This window comes from Tamandua tetradactyla, chromosome 4 (genome assembly GCF_023851605.1).
Source record: "Tamandua tetradactyla isolate mTamTet1 chromosome 4, mTamTet1.pri, whole genome shotgun sequence".
NCBI lineage: Eukaryota > Metazoa > Chordata > Mammalia > Pilosa > Myrmecophagidae > Tamandua > Tamandua tetradactyla.
The window spans coordinates 60,217,707-60,240,151 of NC_135330.1; the positions used below are offsets into that span (position 1 = coordinate 60,217,707).

The 22,445-nt window shown below is 39.1% G+C and overlaps 1 protein-coding gene across 2 annotated transcripts; it reads right to left on the reverse strand.

The window, feature by feature from the left end:
- Positions 1 to 407: 407 nt before the first annotated feature.
- Positions 408 to 21,601, reverse strand: LOC143680879 (alpha-1,3-mannosyl-glycoprotein 4-beta-N-acetylglucosaminyltransferase C-like). 2 transcript variants are annotated; one of them, XM_077157442.1, is made up of 4 exons: positions 21,093 to 21,601; positions 19,412 to 19,612; positions 18,361 to 18,517; positions 408 to 3,875 (listed from the first exon to the last, which is right to left on the reverse strand). In XM_077157442.1, the coding sequence occupies exons 2-4, from the start codon at positions 19,517 to 19,519 to the stop codon at positions 2,740 to 2,742; spliced, it is 1,401 nt and encodes a 466-aa protein (XP_077013557.1). In that variant the 5' UTR covers positions 19,520 to 19,612; positions 21,093 to 21,601; the 3' UTR covers positions 408 to 2,739. The 2 variants fall into 2 exon arrangements, 1 of the variants encoding a protein (XP_077013557.1); XR_013174215.1 differs by lacking the exon at positions 408 to 3,875 and adding an exon at positions 15,718 to 16,226 and having other exon boundaries at positions 21,093 to 21,589.
- Positions 21,602 to 22,445: the final 844 nt, after the last annotated feature.

A 22,445-nucleotide genomic window follows, 5' to 3' on the forward strand; every position in this document is an offset into this window, starting at 1 on the left:
CAGTGACTCAAGTAAATGACTATAGGTCCTTCTCAGAGGAACTGGGGAAATCATTGCAGTATATACTTGTTGCAAAGTTGCAGGGTCCTTTGTTCTAGGGACCTGGCCACCTCTTCAGTCAATAGGTCCTGATCTGAAAACTCGTTCAGGTCCAGGAACTGAGTTGGAATTGTGACTTTTTTATTGGACTGGTGGCTCTCAGCCTCCTGCTTCTCCATTCTTGCCTTCTCTTGGTTGTAGATGTTAAGCAGCAGCTTTATTGTATGCCTGTCTATTTTGCCTATAAGGATACTGTGCTCTATTAACAATCCCACAACTCTTTGAGGGTTATAAGCCATCCTAAGTACTTATTTTATTATCCATTTTCTCAGACCACTCTTCATTAGTTCACATCTGCCAAGAAGCTGACAAAAAACAGGATTAGATGTTCAAGAGCTTTATTAGTGGCATGAACAACAGAAGGTGGGAAACCTTGGTGAAAGTTGGCAACTCTAAAGGGTGACAGAGAAGGAAGGATTGAGTGGGAAGAATCTAGGACTGCAGTGGGCTCTAAGAAAAGTTTTCAAGCTAAAGTCACTTGTTGGAGGAACTCCCCATCTTGAAAGAATGGGCCTGGCTAAGTATCCCTGCTGCAGTCAGTGATTGGCTAGGAGCAGTCTGTGGGAAGTATGGCCTTGTCACTAGCACTGTGGTAGATCCAGAGAGGCAGCAATGGGACTGTCAGTCAACCATGCTGCCCGCAGAAGGAGCTCTGAACATTGTATATTCATGGCTGCCATTTACACTCACCCTATTCCCCAACATTTGATATTCCCAAAGCTTTTATGTCCTACCCTAATTAGGTTCCCTCCCTGCCCCCCTCCTGTTTCCATCCTATTTCCAAATTACCCAACTTTTTAGCCACTTTGATTACAACTCATTTGGGTATTCTTCCTCACTATTGATTTGAGTTCTTCGCAAGTATTCCACTGTTGGAGATGGTTTTCTGAGGGCTCGAGCAGTTGGCTGTCCGCCGAGGGCATGAGCATTGGAACACCATGCTCGGCTGATGTGGAAAACTGCTGAAGCAAATGCTCTCAAGGACACTGACTCAAGAGCCTGAAGAGAGCTGAACAGAGAGCATTCTGATAAGAAGTAAATGGTTCCTGGGACGAGGAGCTGGGAACCAAACTTTGTAGCTGTGCAGGCATGACATATTCAAAAATAATCTTTCTTTGATTATACTCCCTAAAGCAGTTCCCATGTAAAAGCACAATAAATATGTGGATGTCAGTATATCTGGAGTTCTTGCTCTTGCTCCTGATGAGCTTGAGTCCCCTGACCCCGCTTAACTAACTTGTGTCTGTCGTTTCTTAATCCTTCATGGTGCCCCTTCTTTTCCCCTGTTCTCCAGGGGATTCCTGGCATTCCACTGAAAGTGCTCCTTTCCTTTTCCTCCCCGCTGGCTTCATGGGTTATAGTTCTTTTGCTGGTGAAAAACTCTCCATCCACTGCAAATTAGTTGAGCTCAGAATTCAGGGGTGACTTTTTGTGAGAATAAAGATCTCTTAGGAAAACTCAGCTAAAGATGTTAGTAAAATATCTGAAGTTTTTCTTATAAAAAAAATCCAAGGTGCTTTATAATCCCAGAGATAAGACTATGCTGGAGACAGGAGCTACCAGAAATATGAGAAAATTATTTTTAATAATTTTAATGCTACTTATAAAAGAATCCTCTGGTATGTTGGGTGGTATTGTAGAAGAGGACTCTGCCTAACCATACAGGTTACTTGTAGTGGATTGAACAGGGCCCCTGCCCCTCCAATTCATGTCTATTTGGAAATTCGACCGTGATCTTATTTGGAAACAGTGCTTGCAGTTGTGTTTAGTTAAGAACCTTGAGATAAAAATCATCCTGGATTTAGGGTGAGCTCTAAATCCAATGACTGGCATCCATATAAAAAGAGTAGAGGACAGAGAGACACATGGAGAGAAGAAGACCATTTGAAGATGAAGGGAGAGATTGGAGTTATGCTGCCATAAAGAAGGGAATATTTGGGGTGACCAGAAACTGGAAGAGGCAGGAAAGATGGTCCCTAGAGCCTTCAGAGGGAGCAAGGCTTTGCTGATACATTAATTTCAGGCTTCTGCTTCCAAAACTGTGAAAGAATAAATTTCTATTATCCTAAGGCACCAAATTTTTGGTAATTTATTATGGCAGCCCTAGGAAGCTAATACAGTATTCAATCAATGTTTATGAAATGAATGAACGCCTTATAAAGGAAAGATGAGATCACAGAGGATATAGTCATGTTTCTGGCCAACTTAGTTTTTCTTGTCATAAAGAAAGCTCTTCCTTTAAAGAATTCATTTCCTGGCTTGTGGAACAATCCTCTCATACACTGCTAGAGTCTTGGGATATGAGCAATTAGTTGTTCCTACTCACATGTTCCAATTGTTTCTAGAGGGCTGATATTCTTGCTCCAAAGAAAGAACTTTGGATGGTAGACCCTTATGGATGGAAAATCAGGGAAAAGCTTACAAATTTTCTGCCTCTGAGTCTATCTGGGACCAAGAAATATTACCTCCACTCTGCCTTTCAACGTGCTGTATCTTCTGCATTAAGAATCTTGAAAAGATCCGGCAATGAGACATCTCTGCTAATTTAAAGACTTTAATGTTTTGTCACCTCTGTAGACTCTCACCTCCAACTTGCCCTCCAAGAAGCCCCCAATGTAGTCTCCATATATTACTTAAACTTTACTTAATCCAGAGGTTGATGTGCCTGATTACTATCGCAGAGGGTGAAGTAGCTGTGACAAGCAGTCTCACACATTTCACCTTCTTTCCAGATTTTTCAGACAATACCTGCTTATTCAGGATGCCATTTACCAATAGCCCCAGCAGAGTATAGTTGTCGCAGTCATTATTCCCATAAGTAGACTCATAGCCCAGTTCTACTTGTCCCTCTTTCAACTGATTCTCCTCTTTTAAGTCAGAACCAGTCAGCACTTGAACTCGGAACACTTTGGCAGGTATGTCCAAAACCACAGTCAGATGGTTGCCAGCCTCAGCCCCCTTGGTGTAGAAGAAATTTTTATCCAGGCTATAGGCATTCATGGGAACAGAGTTATTGGTAACCTGGAGGTTAGTATAGATGGAGGCAGCAGGGTTGATGGGAAAGCCAATGTCATTTTCTTCAAACTCCTTATCTTTGAGGCTATTTAACTTACCCTCAGTGGAAGAGTAATTGCCCATGTGATAGAAGAGAGAAGGGAAGAATTGAATTGGTTTCTTTTGCATGAGGAGGTCAAAAAAGTGGGAGATGAGGTGGTCACAGGGCATTTCTTGGTAGAAAAGGAGAAGAAAATGTACAAAGCGGGGGAGGTCTCCAGTACGAAAGAGTTTTCCAGTGAAGTTCAGCTGAGAGAACTCCAGAGTCACCCAAGGTTTGTCTTCCCAGGCAGACAGTATGGTAGCAATCTGGGTTACAAATCCAGGAGCACATTTCACATCATCTTCAATCATTAGGAAATAATCAGAGTGGTTGGTAGCAAAGTTCATGAGGAAGGCGTAATCCATGTTCTGCTTAGAGCGGAAAGCTACATAGGCAGAGGTATCATTTAATTTCTTTTTAAGGTTCTTCAAGGGAAGATAGCTTTTAAGAGGGGTATTGATCACTACCAGCTGTCTGGCCAGGATGTATGGTTTAAGAAGTCTTGAGATGTTGGAGAGTATTTGATCAAGCCATTTGGGGTCAGGATCTGACAGGTGTACCAGAACAATGAAGTGTTTCTGCTCAGATGGAGAGGAAGCAAAGAAGAGGGACTGCAAGGTGTCCAAGAGGTAGCTCCCTTGGGGACGCTGTACTGAGGAAATCCCTATGGTCAGCAATTCTAGAAGGGAGAAGTAAAGGGACCTTTATCAATTTAGGACTCTGAGGAAAGTAGTTGCTATGGCTGAGGTTATGATACTGTCCTAGATTTTCCCATATGCCATCTCCATATGTGCCTATGTTTACATTTTCCCTCCATAGGGCTAAGTATGGACTAGATTAAATGTTAGTATCTGGCCATGTGTTGTGAGTTTTTTTTTTTAATCATTACTTTTCAAAAACTGTTGGGGGGATTGGATAAAGGATGACAAATTAAACATTAGTATCAATGCCCACCTCCTACCTAAAATCCTACAATCCCCCCAGAAAGGTTGCCATAAGAGAACTACAATATTTGAAGATTTCCTGGAAGGTAGAGAGAAGACAGCACAGGTTTGGTGGAGAAATCTAAGTGGAGGAATCATTAGCTCAAAAGACACACAAGAGAAAGCCACTACCTGGGTGCATCTTTCCGTCAAAAACCTCAGGGAAATTCTAAGTTCAGGGCCACTAAATACAAATAAGAGGAGTGGGTGCTGATGTGGTAATCTAGGCAATTAACTATAGAACTGGTTCAAAACTGCTGGGTCCAGTGACCACCAAGGGACTGGTGGTAGCAACATCTATTTCCAGGTTTAAGTCTTCAGGATTTCTGTGTAAATAAAGGGAATATCTGCTAGAGTAAAGCACATGATTTGAGTCCTGGGGCTGGAGAGAACATAAGAACTGAAGCCAAGAACTCTAGCTGACAGAGGGAGAAAAGGCGATACAACTGACTATGACCTTTGCCTCTAGGATAATGCTCTGTGTGTAGTTTCTGAAATAGAAGTTCAGAAATGTAGAGACTGCCAGAATGTGTCTACAGCAGATAAATGGGGTAGTACTTCTGATGACTTGAGCCTCAACTATTAGAGATAGGAGGATTCTTTACCTAGAAGACCAGCCATCAAGATCTCTTACTGGTTTCATGTTCTGCTCCTCTCCTACAATCTACCAAGACAGGTTTCCAAAACAGAAACCCATTTTTACAGCAAGACAAATAGGGATGGTCATTTAGAGTGAAGAATTACACTGTTCATTCAAGAGTCTCAAATATAAATCTGAAATAAGAATCACCAAAAATTTGAGGAAAACCAACATAATTGAAGAGAAACAACTCAACCAGAAAGAGAACACCAGAAACAGAGTTAACAAAGGAGACAGTAAATTGAGGAAAACTTCAAATAGGTTAATTCAGTCCCTAGAGAGATTGGGGAGGAAATCACATCCTTTGGAAAAATTTCAAGTTGTTACGATTCAGAAAGAATTTGTAGAAAAATGAATATGGAGACTTGATCAAGTTCAGGTTAGACGTTCTGGCAAGACTACTTCATGGATTAGTGATATGTTCTTCCATCAGAGGCACATAATGACAGAGTGTTTGTTTTTATTGTATCAGCAGCCTTTGCTGTTCAATGCCTGAATCTATTAGTTCATTACGGATTGCAAAATGGTAATAGCTCAGTCAATCATTCCTTCTTTAGTTATTATCTGGAATGTTTATATATATATATATATAACATTATATATATTGTTATATATAACATTATATATATATAATTATATATATATAATTCCTTTCATTTACTGTTTGGTTACCAAGTGATATGGTTTATATGGGAAAGTAAGCTAGAAGTTTGATTCTTTCCCTTTATTTCCTAGTTTTCAAAATAATGGGTTGGCTTCTGTGTTAGATTCAGTTGTCAACTTGGCCAGGTGAGCATACCTAGTCTGGTTGCTGCAGACATAAGCCAATGGTACGTGAACCTCATTTGTTGCTAATTACATCTGCAGTCGGCTAGGAGGTGTGTCTGCTGCAATGAGTGATGTTTGACTTAATTGGTTTGTGCTTAAATGAGCTCGGCATTCCTCATCTCAGCACTTGCAGCTCAGCCCAGGCCTTTGGAAATGCGGAAAGAAGTCACCCCGGGGAAAGCTGTTGGAACCCAGGGGCCTGGAGAGAAGAGCAGCAGAGACCATCCTGTGCCTTCCACGTAAGAAAGAACCTCAGTGGAAAGTTAGCTGCCTTTCCTCTGAAGAACTAACAAAATAAATCCCCTTTTATTAAAAGCCAATCCGTCTCTGGTGTGTTGCATTCCGGCAGCTAGCAAACCATAACAGCTTCCTAGCATCTTCCAATGGTACCTAAATTTGTCAGTTTTGCTTTTGTGTTATTATAAACTCAAGGATTTTGTATGTTTCAAACCATTGAAATTTTATTCTTACTGTGACTTTACTTGTCCCATCTTTGGCAAGTTGTTGGGACTGAGTCCTTTTGATACAACTTTAGTCAATTTTGAAAGCTTCTTTGTGATATGGTATGACATTTCCTGTCTTGGACCTGGAACCAGTCATTTTTTTTTTTTACAAAGAATTCTGGTTCATTTTAATAGAAAATGATATTTAGAGTCCAGAGATTGTGTACTAGGGATGCTCACTGATAGTGAATTGGTCATTCTAGGCCTTAGTGAACAGACTAGAGACATCTTTTAAAAGGTGAAACATATTCTCCAATTCAAAATGCATTTAAATTTAAAGAAAAAGGTAGTTTGTTTTCTTTGAGAGCTCTTTGTGTTATTATTAAGCTTGTTACTTAAGTATTCCTTAAATTAATCTTATTTTATTGATGTAGTAAATAGATGATAAGTCATGCCCGCCTCAAGGTTAATTTTTTTTATCATAAGCCATCACAACCTACGGGAATGTAATAGGTGTCGTATTAGGACTTCAGGAGAGTACATGGTTGCCAAAGTGAAGATGGTTCAGCAAAGAGGATCATAAAGTCTTGATTGAGCTGAAAGAGAAAAGGCTATGTGTTCTTTAGCCACAGACTTCAGGAATAGATGCCAGCAGGTTACCAGTGACAGGGGAAAAGGCTACCATTGTTGCAGAGTCCAGTGAGGACCACAGATAGATTCAGGCTGGAGCAGTAATTTTGAGCATACTTAGCATACAGGTGGTAACTAAGGCTCTGAGATTGAACGCGGTCAGTGAGAAGGCGAATCTCAACAGAGACTGAGCTCTTGGTATGTTAACATTTAGAGGCTGGGGAGGAAGATAAAGCAGCAAAGGAGCCTGAGGATCTGTCAGTAAGCTTGGAGGAAAACCAAAAGATTATGGATCCTGGAAGCAACTGATGAAAATATTCAAAGAAAAGATTGATCTACTTACTGTGTTAAATGCTGCGATAGGTTAAATAAATTAAAGATAGGAAGTTGACCAATGTATAAGCAGTGTGGAAGTCAGTGGATTTTGTTGATTCTCTCTATTGTTTTTTAATTCTCTGTTTCATTTATATCTGCTTTAATGTTTGCATTTTCTCTTTTCTGCGCGCTTTGGGTTTAGTTTGCTCTTCTTTTTCTAGATCCTGCAGTTGTGAGGTTAGATCTCTGATTTGAGGTCTTTCTTCTTTTTTTGTTCACTGTGAATATTTTTAAATTTTATTTTAGATATTTTTTTAACTTCAGTATTGTAGGGTATAACATATATACAAAGCAAAAAAGTAAAAGAGCTATAGTTTCCAAAGCACTCTTCAAAAAGTTGTTAGAAGATAAATCCCAGAGTTTGTCATGGGCTACCATGTGATCCTCTCATATTTTTCCTTCCAGCTACTCTAGAATAGAGGAGGCTTAAAGGACCTCTTTCTTATTCTGGGCTCCCTGTGTTTCAGTTGTTCAAATGAGCTATACAGATAGGTTAATTAGATTATGCACTACAGACAATTTCAGTTCCAGATCAAATAAAACTTTCTTCCATTGGTCTCAAAGAGTATGTGTGGTTCTAAAATATAGACACTGTCCTCCTTACCCCTGTGTTCTGAATTACTTTCACTCCAACGTATTCGGCTTCATTCTTATCTCTAAATATCAGGTTATATATATAAAACAGCCTCTCAAAATCAAAAAATAATAATCACCACGCCAGACTTAATGTATCTGCTCTACGTTTACAATCTAGGGCCCTGTTTTCTTATAAACATTTTCTAAAGGTGACCAGACCATTGTTGTTTTCTTATTTCTGGCTTATTTGGTCTCACCAAATGTCCTGCATGTTCATTCACATCATTGCATGCCTCACGACATTGTTCCTTTTTGTAGTAGCGCAACCTTCGTTCAGAAGTATGCACCATCGTTCACCAATCTTGTCAGTCAGTGCATCTTTCAGCCACCTCCATCTACTGGGCTTCACTTATAATGTCCAAAGTCAACACTCCATCAACATTCTCAATTTTAGATAATTTCATTGATCGCAAGAGACAGAAAACCAATAAACACATCCTCACCAAATAGGAAATCTAAACCTTTTCTTAAGTCTTGTCCTTACCCCATTACCTCTGCTGTTGCTGAGGTAGTGCTGGTGGTTTCCTTTTGAACATAGCTCATAGCATGCAATAGCAGTTTTTCCCCTGTACCCTGGACTTAAATACTCTTTATACAAGAATCGTATCTTTGAAATAATTCTTACGAGAACTCATTCACATTTCTAGTGTGAGCCAGTAGAACACGTAGGTCTATACAACCCCTTTCAATCTTATTTATCTTCAGTATGGTAATATTACTTCTAGGCCCACTAGAGAATCACCTTTGCTCCTATCTATTCTCTTACATTGGAGTTCAATGTCATTAGCTAACAGTTTATCCATCTCTAGCTTCTATGTATCTCTAAGACCCCTATATTCTGTATTATAAGCCTCTGATTATACCTTTATGCTGGCCATAAAAGTGGAATCATACAGTATGTGTCCTTTTGTGTCTGGCTAATTTTGCTCAGCATTATGTCCTGAAGGCTCATCCATCTTGTCATGTGTTTCAGTACACCATTTTGTCTTAGGGCTGCATAATATTCCATCATATGTATATACACTTTGTTGATCCATTCATCTGTTGATGGGCATTTGGTTTGTTTCCATCTTTTGGTGATTGTGAACAATGCTGCTATGAACATCAGTGTGCAAATGTCTGTTTGCTTTCAGCTCCTCTGGTATAGACCAAGTAGTGCTATTGCTGGGTCATAGGGCAATTCGATATTTAGTTTCCTAAGGAATTGTCAAACAGTTTTCCATAGGGCTTGCATCATTATACATTCCCACCAGCAATGCATAAGTGTCCCAGTTTCTCCACATCCTCTCCGACATTTATAGTTTCCTGTTTGTTTAATAGCAGCCATTCTCATAGGTGGGAGGTGGTATCTCATTGAAGTCTTGATCTGCATTTCCCTTATGGCCAATGAAAATGAGCTATCTGTATTTGAGCCATCTGTATTTGCTCTTCAGAAAAATGCCTAGTCATATCTTTAGCTTATTTTGTAATTGGATTGTTTGTTCTTTTGTTGTTGAGTTGTACGATTTCTTTATATATATAGGAAATCAAACCTTTCTCTGATGTGTGATTTCCAAATATTTTCTCCCATTGAGTTGGTTGCATTTTCACCTCTTTGACAAAGTCTTTTCAGGTGCAGAAGCATTGGATTTTGAGGAGTTCCCATTTATCTATTTTTTCTTTTGTTGCTTGTGCTTTGGGTGTAAAGTTTAGGAAGCTACCTCCTATTACTAGGTCTTGAAGAGGTTTCCCTACATTTTCTTCTAGAAGCTTTATGATGCTAGTTCTTATATTTAGGTGTTTGCTTCACTTTGAGTTGACTTTTGTGTAGAGTATAAGATAGAAGTCCTCTTTCATTCTCTTGGCTATTGATATCCAGTTCTTCCATGCCCAATTATTGAAAAGACTATTTTGTCCCCATTCAGAGGACTTGGGGGCCTTGTTGAAAATCAGTTGGTCATAGATTTGGTGGTCTATTTCTGCACTCTCAATTCGATTCCATCAGTCAATGCTTCTGTCTTTGTGCCAGTACCATGCTGTTTTGACCACTGTGGCTTTATAATAGGTTTTGAAGTCAGGGAGTGTTAATCATCCCACCTTGCTCTTATTCTTTAGGATGCTTTTAGCTATTCAGGGTCTCTTCCCATTCCAAATGAGTTTGGTAGTTAGCTTTTCCAAATCTTCAAAGTAGGTTGTTGGAATTTTGATTTGTACTGTGTTGAATCTGTAGATCAATTTGGGGAGAATTGACATCTTAACTATATTTAGCCTTCTTATCCATGAGCAGGGAATGTCTTTTCACCTATTTAGATCTCCTTTGATTTCTTTTAGCAATATTATGAGCTTTTTGGGTACAAGTCCTTTACATCCCTAGTTAAGTTCATTGCTAAGAATTTGATTCTTTTAGTTGCTATTTTGAATGGATTTTTTTCCTTAACAGACTCCTCAGCTAACTCATTGCTTGTGTATAGAAATGTTACTGATTTTTGCACAGTAATTTTATATTCTGCCACCTTGCTGAATTTGTTTATTAGCTCAAGTAACTTTGCTGTAGATTTCTCAGGATCTTCCAAGTATAGTATCACATCATCTGCAAATAATGAGCGTTTTACTTCTTCCTTTCCAATTTGGATGCCTTTTATTTCTTTGTCCTGCCTGATTGCTCAAGTTTGAACTTCTAGAATATGTTGACTAATAGTGGTGACAATGGGCATCCTTGTCTTGTACCTGATCTTAGGGGAAAGGCTTTCAGTCTCTCTCCATTGAGTACAACACTGGCTACTGGTTTTTCATATATTCCTTTTATCATATTGAGGTAGTTACCTTTGATTCCTATCTTTTGGAGTGCTTTTATCAGAAAAGGATGCTGAATTTTGTCGAATGCTTTCTCAGCATCAATTGAGATGATCATGTGATTTTTCCCTTTTGATTTGTTAATGTGCTGTATTATATTAATTGATTTTCTTTTGTTGAACCATCCTTGCTTTCCTGGTATAAACCCCACTTGGTCATGGTGTATAATTCTTTTAATGTGCTGTCAGATTTGATTTTCTAATATTTTATTGAGAATTTTTGCATCTATGTTCATTAGGGAGATTGGCTTGATTCTTTTCTCATTGCATTTTTACCCAGTTTTGGTATTAAAATTATATTAGCCTCATGAAATGAGTTAGGTAGAGTTCCTTTTTCCTCATTTTTTGGGAAAAGTTTGAGCAGGATTGGTGTTAGTTCTTTCTGGAATGTTTGATAAAATTCTCCCGTGAAGCCATCTGGCCCTGGGCTTTTCTTTGTAGGAAGATTTTTGAGTGCTGATTGAATCTCTTTATTTGTGATTGGTTTGTTTTGTGTCTCCAGGAATTTGTCCATTTCATCTAAGTTGTCTAGTTTGTTGGTGTATAGATGTTCATAGTGTCCTCTTATGATTTCTTTTATTTCTTCAGGGTCTGTGGTAATGCACCCCTTCTCATTTCTGGCTTTGTTTATTTGCCTCATCTCTCTTTTTTTCTTTGTCAGTCTCACTAGTAGCCCATCAGTTGTATTGGTTTTCTCAAAGAACCAAATTTTGGTTTTACTGGTTCCTTCTATTGGTCTTTTGTTCTCCCATTCATTTATCTCTGCTTTAATCTTTGTAATTTCTCTTCTCCTATTTGCTTTGGAGTTAGTTTGATGTTCTCTCTCAAGTTCCTCCAGGTTTGCTGTTAAGTCTCCGATTTTTGCTCTTTCTTGTTTTTTTAATATAGGCATTTAAGGGAATAAATTTCACTCTCAGCACAGGCTTTGCTGCATCCCATAAGTTCTGATAAGTTGTATTCTCATTTTCATTCATCTCCAGATAGCTACTGATTTCTCTAGCAATTTCTTCTTTGACCCAGTGGTTGTTTAAGAGTGTGTTATTTAATCTCTATATATTTGCGAATGTTCTCGTCCTTTGGTGGTTACTGAGCTCCAGCTTCATTCCATTGTGATCAGAGAAAGTGCTTTGAATAATTTCAATATTTTAAAATGTATAAAACTTGTTTTGTGCCACAGCATATGATCTATCCTGGAGAATGTTCCATGAGCACCAGAGAAGAATGTATAACTGTGTGTTTTGGGGTGCAATGACCTATATATATCTGTTAGGTTTAATTCATTTATCAAATTATTTAACTTCTCTATTTCCTTGTTGATCTTCTGTCTGGTTGTTCTCTCTATAGAGGAGAGTGGTGTATTGAATTCTCCTACTATTATTGTTGAAACATCTATCACTCCCTTCAGTTTTGCCAATGTCTGTCTCATGGACTTTCGAGTTCCTTGATTGGGAGTATAAATGTTTATGATTGCTATATCTTCTTGGTGAATTTACCCCTTAATTAGTATGTAGTGTCCTTCTTTGTCCCTTCTGATGTCTTTACATTTAAAGTCTATTTTGTCTGATATTAGTATAGGTACTCCTGCTTTCTTTTGGTTGCAACTTGTGTGGAAAACCTTTTTCCACCCTTTCATTTTTAATCTATTTGCATCCTTCTGTCTAAGATGAGTCTCTTGTAAGCAGCATATAGCTGGATTATGTTTCTTAATCCATTCCACCAATCTGTATCTTTTAATTTGTAACTTTAATGCATTAATATTCAAAGTTATTACTGAAAAGGCATTTCTTGATTCCACCATATTATTTTTTTATTTTATTTGTCAGATTTATATATCCTTTCCCCTTTTTCTCTCTGTATTCTTTAAATTACCTTTGGTGGTACTCTTCAATTTTGTGCCCTCCTCCAGACTTCCCTCTCCTGTCTCTTTTTCTCAGCCGGCAGAAATGCTTTTAGTATTTGTTGTAGGGCTGGTCTCTTGTTGACAAATTCTTTCAGGATTTCTTCATCTGTGAAAACTTTAATCTCTCTCTCAATTTTGAAGAACAGTTTGGCTGGGTACAGAATTCTTGGCAGGAAGTCTTTCTTTTTCAGGATCTTGAACATATCATGCCACTGCCTTCTAATCTCCAGGGTACCAGTTGAGAAGTTTGAAGTCTTATTTGATTTCCATTGAATGTAGTAGATTTTCTCTTGCTGCTTTTAGAATTTTCTACTTCTCTTCAACATTTGACAGACTGACTAGTATTTGCCAAGGCACATACTTTGAGAAAACCAACAGGCCTATTTGGATTGATTTTGTTTGGAGTTCTTTGAGCTTCTTTGACTTTTATTTTTATGTCCTTTATGAGGGTTGGGAAGTTTTCCCCCATTATATCCTCAGCTAGTCTTCCTAGTCCTTTACTCCTCTCTTCTTCTTCTGGGATACCAATGATTCTTATATTTGTGCACTTTGTTTTGTCTATCATTTCTCTGAATTCCCATTCAATTTTTTCTATCTTTTTTGCCATTTGCTGTTTTGAGTCTTCAAAGTCAATTATCCTGTCCTCTATATCACTTTTTCTTTCTTCTGTCTTTTCAAATCTGGTGTGTGTACCTCTAGTATGTGTTTTATCTCATCGACAGAGTCTTTAATTTCTGTTATTTTTCTATTTCTTCTTTCAATTTTCTCTTTGTGTTCTTCTACTGTCTTTTTGATCTCCCTTACATCATTTGCTATCCCACTTGTTCTATTAAGTAGAGTTGTATGAACGTCTTTGATTAGTTGTTCCAATGTCTGTGTCTCCTCTGGTGTTTTAATTTGATCATTAGGCAGGGCTATATCTGTCTGCATTGTAATATGCTTAGTGATTTTTTGCTGCCTTCATCGCATGTAAATATCTTGATTGCTTTACTTTGGGCATTGATTTCTTTCAGTAGTCTACAGCCTTGTGTCTGTGGGATGGTCGTATGGCAGGGAGCAGGGCATGGGGTGGGGCACTCAGTACAGTGATTTGTTTCAGGGCATGTATGGGTGCAGGTTGGGGATGTTACACTGAGGCTTGTGAACGTGGGTGCCCAGCGGCCAGGGAGGCTGCAGCTGAACAGATGCTCAATCTGGGTGGTGTAACCCTGGTGTACACTCGCCTAAAGCACGGGGCTCTTTGTGTGCATGTGTAGAGCTGTGGCAGCAGGTCAGCATTATGCATTTGTGGATTGGGGGCAGATCCACAATCTGGGCTGTACAGATCAACATTTTCTCAGAACTGTGAAGTGAGGCTGAGGGCTGTGTGCATGTGTGGTTGTGGGGCTGCTGTAAAGTACAGTTCCCAGAGCTGAATGATGTGATTTGGGGCCCATGAGCATGCATCGGCCTGGGAGTGCCATAAACAGATGTGCTGAGCTCAGGGAGTGCTGGGTGAGGCTGTGTGACACTATAGGCAGGGGGTGGGGGTAGCCTAGGTATGGAGATTAGTGCCCACAACCTTTATGCACTGGCAACAGCTTGCAGGGAACTGGAGGAAGAGATAGTGCTCAGGAGGGGTACAGGAGAAGTGGGTTGGCCTGCATTTGGAGTGGGAGTGTGGGCAGGTATGTGCACTGGGGGCTGGTGGGGTGGGGTCACTGGAGCACAGGGAATGGGGGTGGGTGACATGGTTCAGGTGTGTGGGGTGTGGGGTGAGTCGCCGGTCAGGAGGCTGCACTGGTGAGGGTGGCGCACCCAAGGAATGCGGCCTGGCTTACTTACTAGTCCTATGTTCCCGTACTTGCACTCCCATGGATGCCCTGGCTCCGTACCTCCACGCCAGTCTCCAGCTTTCTGCCTCTCAGTTCCTCGGCCTCTGCAACCAGTGCTGCCACATGTGGTGCAGAAGGCTCTCCCAGGTCAGCCACACTCCCAAATTGCCACCTTAGTCACCCTCCTGTCCCTTCTCTAACTTTTCTGTAGAGCAGGGATAATCTCAAGCTACTCTAGTCCATTTATCTTTTTTTTATATAAGTATTTAGAACTATAAATTTCCTCCTCAGAAGTGCATTTGCTGCATCCCATAAATTTTGGTATTTTGTACTTTCATTTTCATTCACCTCAAGATATTTCCTGCATTCCTTTGTGATTCCTTCTTTGACCCATTGACTGTCTACCAGCCTTTTCCACCAGCTCCTCCTTGGATGCTGCATAGTCTTCCACTAGACTCTCTAGTTTCAAAATAGTTGATTCAGACAGTTCCTACCAACTGATTCTTGGAACGTCTTACTCTGCCATCTTCCCACAATCTGCTTTATAATGGTTAATTTTGTGTGTCAGCTTGACTGGGTGATAATATTCAGTTGTTTGGTCAAGCACTGGTTTGCTTGTTACTATAAGAATATATGAGGTGCATCTGTGATCAGTTGATTGTGTCTATAATCAGTTGATTGCATCAGTAACCAACAAAGGAGGTTGCCTTCACTTATATAGGTAGTCTTCTCAAACAATCAGTTGGAGGTCTTAAAAGCTAGAACTGAGGATTTCAGAAATCAGAAGAAGAATTTCTGCTTGAACTTCAGCATTGGCTCTTGTTGGAACTTTCAGCCAGCCAGCTTCCCTTGGGGAATTTGGACTAAGGACTTTAGCATCACCTTTATTGGAGTTTCTACCTTGTGTTCTTTCCTGCAGAGTTTAGATTTTGAAGCTCTGTTGGCTCTGTTTCTCTGGAGAACCCTGACTAATACAGATTTTGGTACCAGCAGTGGGGTGCTGCTTTAACACTTGCCTAAAGATATAGAATTGGGTTATGGATGGAGTTGGAAGAATTTTGAGGTGCTTGATTAGAAAAAGCCTAGATTGCTTTAAAGAGACCATTGGTGCCCCCAGTGAGGCCTTAGAAGGAAATGATGAAACTGTTATTTGAAAATGGAGAAAGTTGAATCTTTGTCTGAATAATTTGTCTAAAAAACTTGTCTGAATAATTTGTTTGAATTATGTCCAATGTTGGAATTTGAGTGGAACTTGTAAACAATAACCTTGGATATTTAGCTGAAGAGATTTTCAAGCTAAGTTTGGAAGGTAGAGCCTGATTTCTCCTTGCTACTTGTAGTAAAATATGAGAGGAAAGAGGTAAATTAAGAACAGAATTGTTAAGCAGTAAGAACCAGAACTTGATGATTTGGAAAATTCTTAGCCTATCTAGATAGCATTCTCTTAGACTAGTGCCAGAAATGGCCCTAAAAGAGCCCTCTTTGAATTCCTGGAGGTTAGTTCCTAGAGGATAGAGTACTCCACATGAGGGTATGATGGAAGAGCCATTTTCTAAAGAGATCAAGCATATGACACATGGATCCCATCAACCCTCTTACGGGAAGTTAGAAATGGAGATGCAATTATTCAAGAAAGTCAATGAAAGATCCTTTTGCCTGATGACTTGGACCCCTTGATTGCATGGAAGACTGACAAGGTTTGTGAGAATTTTGTATCAGCAGAAACACTGCCAGCAATGGCTGAAAGGTATAGAGACAGGATGAAGTGAAGGAAGAGTGACTTCAAGGGCAGAACCTTATAAGCAGAGGTTTGGGCCAAAGAGATCTCTTCAGGCTAAGTGAGAGGGACTGTGACTCTTGCATTTGTAGGGTCCTTTAGCCCCAGTGTTCAGAAAGGATGAGTCTTGTGTTTCAGTGCTCAGGGAGGGTGGGGCTGATGCTCCAGCAGACCTGTGGGACAGAGCATTAAGCTACAGATTACTCTGAGACACTGAAACATAATGGAATTTACCCTACTTAGATTTTGGACTTGCTTAGGACCTGTGACCCCTGTTTTCCTTCTAATTTCTCCTTTCTAGAACATGAAAGTCTATCCTATACCTGTCCTGTCATTGTAGTTTAGAAATGGATAACTTGTTTTCTAGATTTCATATGTCCACCAATGGAGAGGAGTTTTGTCCTAGGATGAACCACATGTATAATTTATTTAGATGAGATTTCAGACTTCAAGCTTTCACTGAAATTACTTAAGGGTTTTGAGATGATGGTATGGGGTGGATGTATTTTGCATGTGGGAAGGGCATGTCTTTTTGGATTGTTTTGGATTCAGTCATATCTCCCACAATGATATGTTCAAGTCCTAACTCCTGGTCCTGTAGAAATGAGTTCATTTGAAGGTAGGATCTTTGAAGATCCTTAAGATGAGACTAAACTGAATCACAGTGGATCTTAATCAAATATTACTGGAGTCTTTATAAACCAAGGAAATTTGAACAGATTAGGAGTGAGGAGGAGACAGGAGAAGACAGATTACCATGTGATAGAGACAGAGGTTGGGTTGTGGATTGCCAACAGAATACTACAGACTTCAGAGAAATATGCCTGTGAATATCTTGATTTTGGGCTTACAGCCTTCAAAACTGTGAGACAATAAATTCCTGTTGTTTAAGCCCATCAGTCTTTTTTATAGCAACCCTAGCAAATTATGACACATGCCCAATAAACATTTGATAAAATTCCATTTGCTCTCCTTGATACAATTCTTAGCTAGCTAGGAATAGATGGTAAAATCCTTACTTTGCTAGTAATGTAGAAATAGACTAATGCAAGCCTCCTCTTATGATAAATGAGAAATATGACTCTCCTTTAAAAAGGCAATCATAGTTTTCATTCAAAGGAAACTATGAAGCAGGTCTCTTGGATATAAAGGTAGATTTTTTTTAAGACACTGACTGTAAAATATTTTAGTCTGTACTATTAATAAGCTGAACTTATTAATGAGGCACTCATACTCAGGTTGAGTAAAAGTCTCAATTGAGTTTAAAGCTTTATGTTGCAGATTTCACTTACGTGTTTTCCTTTTATTTCATGTAAATAAATAGAACCCTTATCAAGTTGTTTTATTGTAAGAGCTTTTTTCTTTCTTCATCTGAAGTGAAAACCTTTTATATTTTTATGGTTCCCAAGGCTTGGGAGGCATGTTTTAAATAATAGTAGTAATGTACTAGGTAAAACAGGAGATACTGTTACCTCATAAATTGTACTTATTGTCAGTCCATTTCAAATGTTTGCAGAACTTAACAAGAGGCTGTATATAAATTAAAAATTGTATTAGAATGGATTATATTTATTGTATTGAGATAGTTTACATTGAGGATGTGTTTATTTACTACAAATGTATTTTTCCTCATTTGTAGTAAATGAATACATCATTTGCTACATGATGTGTCACTGTCAAAGGTGCCCACATCAAAGATGGAAGGACAAGCCCTCCATCATATGGGAGAGTCTACAAAGCACTGAGAACCATCATTGCTGGCCTGAAAACTTGCCATAGTCCTAGCTTTGCTCTCCAGAACCATCACCTGTCTTGCAGATCTACTGAGGTAGTACTTCTAAAGCTTTAGTGTACATAACAATCACCATGAGTGTGGTTAAAAGGAAAAGTGTGATTCTGTAGAACTGGGAGGGATGCAAGATTCTGCATTTCTAATAAGCTCCCAGATACTGTCAGTGCTGTTGGTCCATGGACCACCATTTGTGTAACAAGCCACATAAAAACCCAAGGAGTCCGCCCACCCAAGACACTGCATTGCCACCTCCCAACTTCTTTCCATTTTATTTAGTCCCCCTTCCCATTGTTTTCTCCTGTATTCCTATCCCATCTTCTCCTCCCTCATTTTATCCAGGATGGGAGATTAATGGACTCTGGATTACTATCTTTTGCAGTTTAAGTTCTATAAGCATGATCCATCTTCTCAGCATCCCTGTCTTCTTCAGCAGGTACCTATTCCCTTTAACTTTCCATCCACTTTCTCTTTCTTAACTTTGCTTGACTTATCTTTGGATAGTTATGGGCACTCACTTTTTTCCTTGGGAAGATCTCCAATCAAGATCTGGGAGTTCACATTTTTGAGTGGTTCTGAGTTTTTCTGCATATCTTTGAAGATTTCTAAGTGGTTTGTTCTGCCAGGGTTGATCTGCATCCGGGCTCTCTGCCAAGCTACCATCTTCTTTTCCTCCTGAGAAAAAGGTATGTTACAACACCATGATTCATCCCCTTTGTAGATCATAATGGAATAATCTCGAGGATACAGGGCAGGTTTCTTAGGGCTCAATTCACTACTGTTCCCTCCTTATCTTCTGAAAAAAAATTCTACTTTAGGTGTTCTTGTATTGGTCCTGAGTTGGGATTTCTCTAACTTTCTTGAATTATATATAGGGAATGAGAATGCCAGTCTGTATCATTCCTTATCACTGTTAAACCAACTGTTACAGCCTTATGGGTCACATAATCCCATGAAGGGCACAGCATGTGTTAGGTGTGAGAGATAGAGGGTATTAGGTAATTATCCCCAGTCTAAATTCTTTCCACTTCACCCTTCCAAGTTCATTCAACACCCTCCCTTCTTTTCTTTGGCATCTTTGGGTTCTGGTAGAATTTTCTTTACTCATCAGAGTTTTGTGCTTTTTTTGCCTGGAGAAATAACCTCTCTGATGTTTAGGATCCTAAAGTCTAAAGTGGGTGTGGGTGTGGGTTGGAGTGGATGAATACATAAATGAAAATATGAATATGAATATGAATATGAAAACCAAGGGAAACTTTCTAGAATGGGAAACTTGGAAAACTTAGCTACTTCTTCAGTTGCTGTATGAAAAGGGCCAACTCTGCTGAAGCATTCAGTAAGTGTTATTTCTTCCTAGCCCTAATTCTCTCTTTTCTAGACTGGCACTATTTCTTATTATTGTCTCCATCAAAGAAAAATGATACTTTAATTTCTCAAGCTTTTCTGTCTTTCTTGTTCTTTGAATGCCTACAGTGTTAGTGATTTCATACAGATAGAAACTTAGATAATATTTTCTTTTTTCAGTTGAGGAGTTTTACCTTTGCTCCATCCATAGTTTCTGATACTCACCAAAGACAGGAAACTTGTAGTATCAAAGGGATTTTCTTTAATAAAAAAGAAGATCGGGAGCACCACTGCTGTTGCAATTATGACACATTTCCATAGGAAATATTTCATGGTGCCCAGGTTGGACTCTCATTCTTGTACAGCTGTTTCTCAAACTGCAATTCATAGGTTAGCCTATTGACTCGGATGTCTGCAATTTAGACACTGTTGAAAATAGTTTTCATGTGAATGCAATATTAAAGAAAGCTTTTCTAGTTACAAAGAAAAAACTCTCATACGATTACAATGGGCATATTTTAAATAAGCTTAGTTTCCAAAGCCAATGATTCTGAAACTGGGGTTCTTATCTATATTCTTAGGGATCCTTAACATGCTTTTCCTTCAAAAAAGAGACTATATATTTCTCATGTCTGGGAAACACAGCTATATAGGGATGTGTGCAAGGTGCTCTCAATCTCACAGCCTAGGGCTTCCATCCTCTTGCCTGCAAATCTCCCTACCCATGCCTTCATTTCTCTTGTTCTGGGCACCACTCTTTAATTATATTGGGTCCCACCTTGATTGCCCCACCCCATGCCCCCTGACTTGATTTTGATCCAAGGTAAGGCCAAGGGCGGGGAATTTGATTCCATTCCCCCCTGCCTTCAGCATGTCCTATAGGAGTCCAGTTGCATTATGGGGAGTTGCTCTCATTCACACATTGGAACCAGACAGCAATCCTTGAGGAAGCAGAAAAGGAGTGATGAGGGAATGGGTCAGGGATTGAGAAGGGGTGATATTTAGTGGATATTTGTGATACAAGAATGATGGAAAAGCCTATTGGCTCCTTAACCCTATTGACTCCTGACATTCTGTAGACTTGGCTTTTGTTTTTATACCTTACGTTAAGTAGCACGGGATGTTCACAATAATGTATATTCACAGTAATGTGAAATACTCTTGACTAATCCTGAGGCATTTAATCGTCTCTCCCCTCTAAGCTCTATCCGTTCCATCTCCCCTGCCCATTCTGTCTACCACTAATTCCTAGACTTGATTCAGATTTTGATTTGGCACATGATGAGCCAGGAGATCTGTGAGGTGGAAGTCTTTAGTCACATGCCTTACTGTCCTCCTGATCTTTTTGTATAATCCTTAATGAGATCAGAGCACAATGTAAGCCACACCCAAAGGCTGTCACTCCAAGAAGAAAAAACAGTGGAAAAGGTAATTTTGTCCTCTTTAAATCTCAACCTCAAGCTAACATTTTGTCTTATGTTTTCCATGTGTGATAGTCTTTTCTGCCTAATTCCAGACACTGTCCAGGGGCTCGCTTGACAAAGGCTCTGGGAGTAACTTCAAGTTCTTCCAAATATGTTCTCCCCTCTATGATCTGAGGTCTAGACTCTTTTTGATTATGCATGTATCTTTCCCAACTCTCTTTCATACCTTATTATATGTATATTTTTCTTTCTGGATGAATTATTGAACAAAATGTAGACATTGGAAAATTTTTAATTTCCATAGGTAATTAAGATATAATAGTTATATATAGGATCAACTCAAAGGGTCAAGAGACAGTCTCCATTTCTAACAGGAACTTTCTACTCTCTCGAGGCTTTTGAGAGGCATTAAGTAAGGATACAGAAAAAAGTGGGATTTTTTCATTTTTAAAATTACAACCACATCACATGAAAGCCCTCACCTTGATTGGAGTTGTGGTTCCATATGAGGCTTTTTCCTGGGTGCACAGGAACTGAGTTTTGTACTTCTTGAGTGCTCAGGGCTCAGGGCTTTCCTCAAAGTCAAGAAGATGAAAGTGTAATGTCTGGGGGGTTAGGATGGGACCCAATGTGCATCCTCTAAGGCAAGCCAAAGTTGGTCAATGCTCTCAGATGACACCCCCCAACAACCATTGTTCTCCCTGAATGAGGGTGACTCACCACCCCAGCCTTGCATCACCCTAACCCTTGAGTGAGAGTCACCAGGGAGATAGTGAGAGGGTCCTGATATCAACTTACCAGGGTTCTGACCTGCATCCAGGGTGTGGATTATAATTGGGCCACATTTTCCCTCAAGTTAAAATTATTTTATTGATATTTTTCCAATTATAACTGATGCATATTCAGTGTAAAACATTCAGTAAATTACAAAAAAGATTGAAAATTACTTAAAGTTACAATGGTGAAAGATAACCTCTTGATAATTTTCGGTAAATATCTTGAATCAAAATGAGAAGGTGGACTGAACTAAGGGTTTATGGCTACAGAGATCTATTCATGGCTACAGAGATCTATTCATTCAGAAGTGCCTGGAGAGCAGGAGTAGCTATACTAATATCTGACAAAATAGACTTCAAATGCAAAACAATTAAAAGAGACAAAGGAGGACATAATGTATTAATAAAATAACAATTCCATAAGAAGATATAACAATCATAAATATTTATGCACCAAACCAGAGTGCTCAAAAATACATGAGAAAACACCAAAAGGACAAATAGACACCTCTACTATAGTAGTTGGAGACTTAAATTCCCTGCTTACATCAATGGACAGAACATCTAGATAGAGGATCAATAAAGAAACAGAAAATCTGAATTATACAATAAACAAACTAGACTTAACAGACATTTATGGAACATTACACCCCACAATAGCCGGATACACCTTTTTCTCAAGTGCTAATGGATCATTCTCAAGGATAGACCATATGCTGGGTCACAAAGCAAGTCTCAATAAATTTAAAAAGTTTGAAATCACATAAAAAAACTTTATCAGATCATTAAAGAATGAAGTTGGAAATCAATAACAGAGGGTCAGAAAATTCACAAATTTATGGAAGCTAAACAACATACTCTTAAACAACCAGTGGGTCAAGGAAGAAATTACAAGAAAAATCGGTAAATATCTCAAGCAAGTGAAAATGAAAGCACAGTATATCAAATTTATGGGATGCAGTAAAGGCAGTGCTAAGAGGGAAATGTATTGCCTTAAATGCCTATATTAAAAAAGAAGAAAGAGCTAAAATTGAGGGATTAACTGTCCACTTGGAAGAA

What these genes read in the sequence shown, in the direction of transcription:
- LOC143680879 (XM_077157442.1), bottom strand. Translation starts at nt 19,519, where the DNA reads ATGAAATATTTCCTATGGAAATGTGTCATAATTGCAACAGCAGTGGTG. An exon ending in CTACAAGTTTCCTGTCTTTG is followed by an intron (nt 18,518 to 19,411) that starts GTGAGTATCAGA and finishes CCTTTTTCTCAG; the next exon opens with GAGGAAAAGAAGATGGTAGC. An exon ending in AGATCTTCCCAAGGAAAAAA is followed by an intron (nt 3,876 to 18,360) that starts GTGAGTGCCCAT and finishes TCTCCCTTCTAG; the next exon opens with AATTGCTGACCATAGGGATT.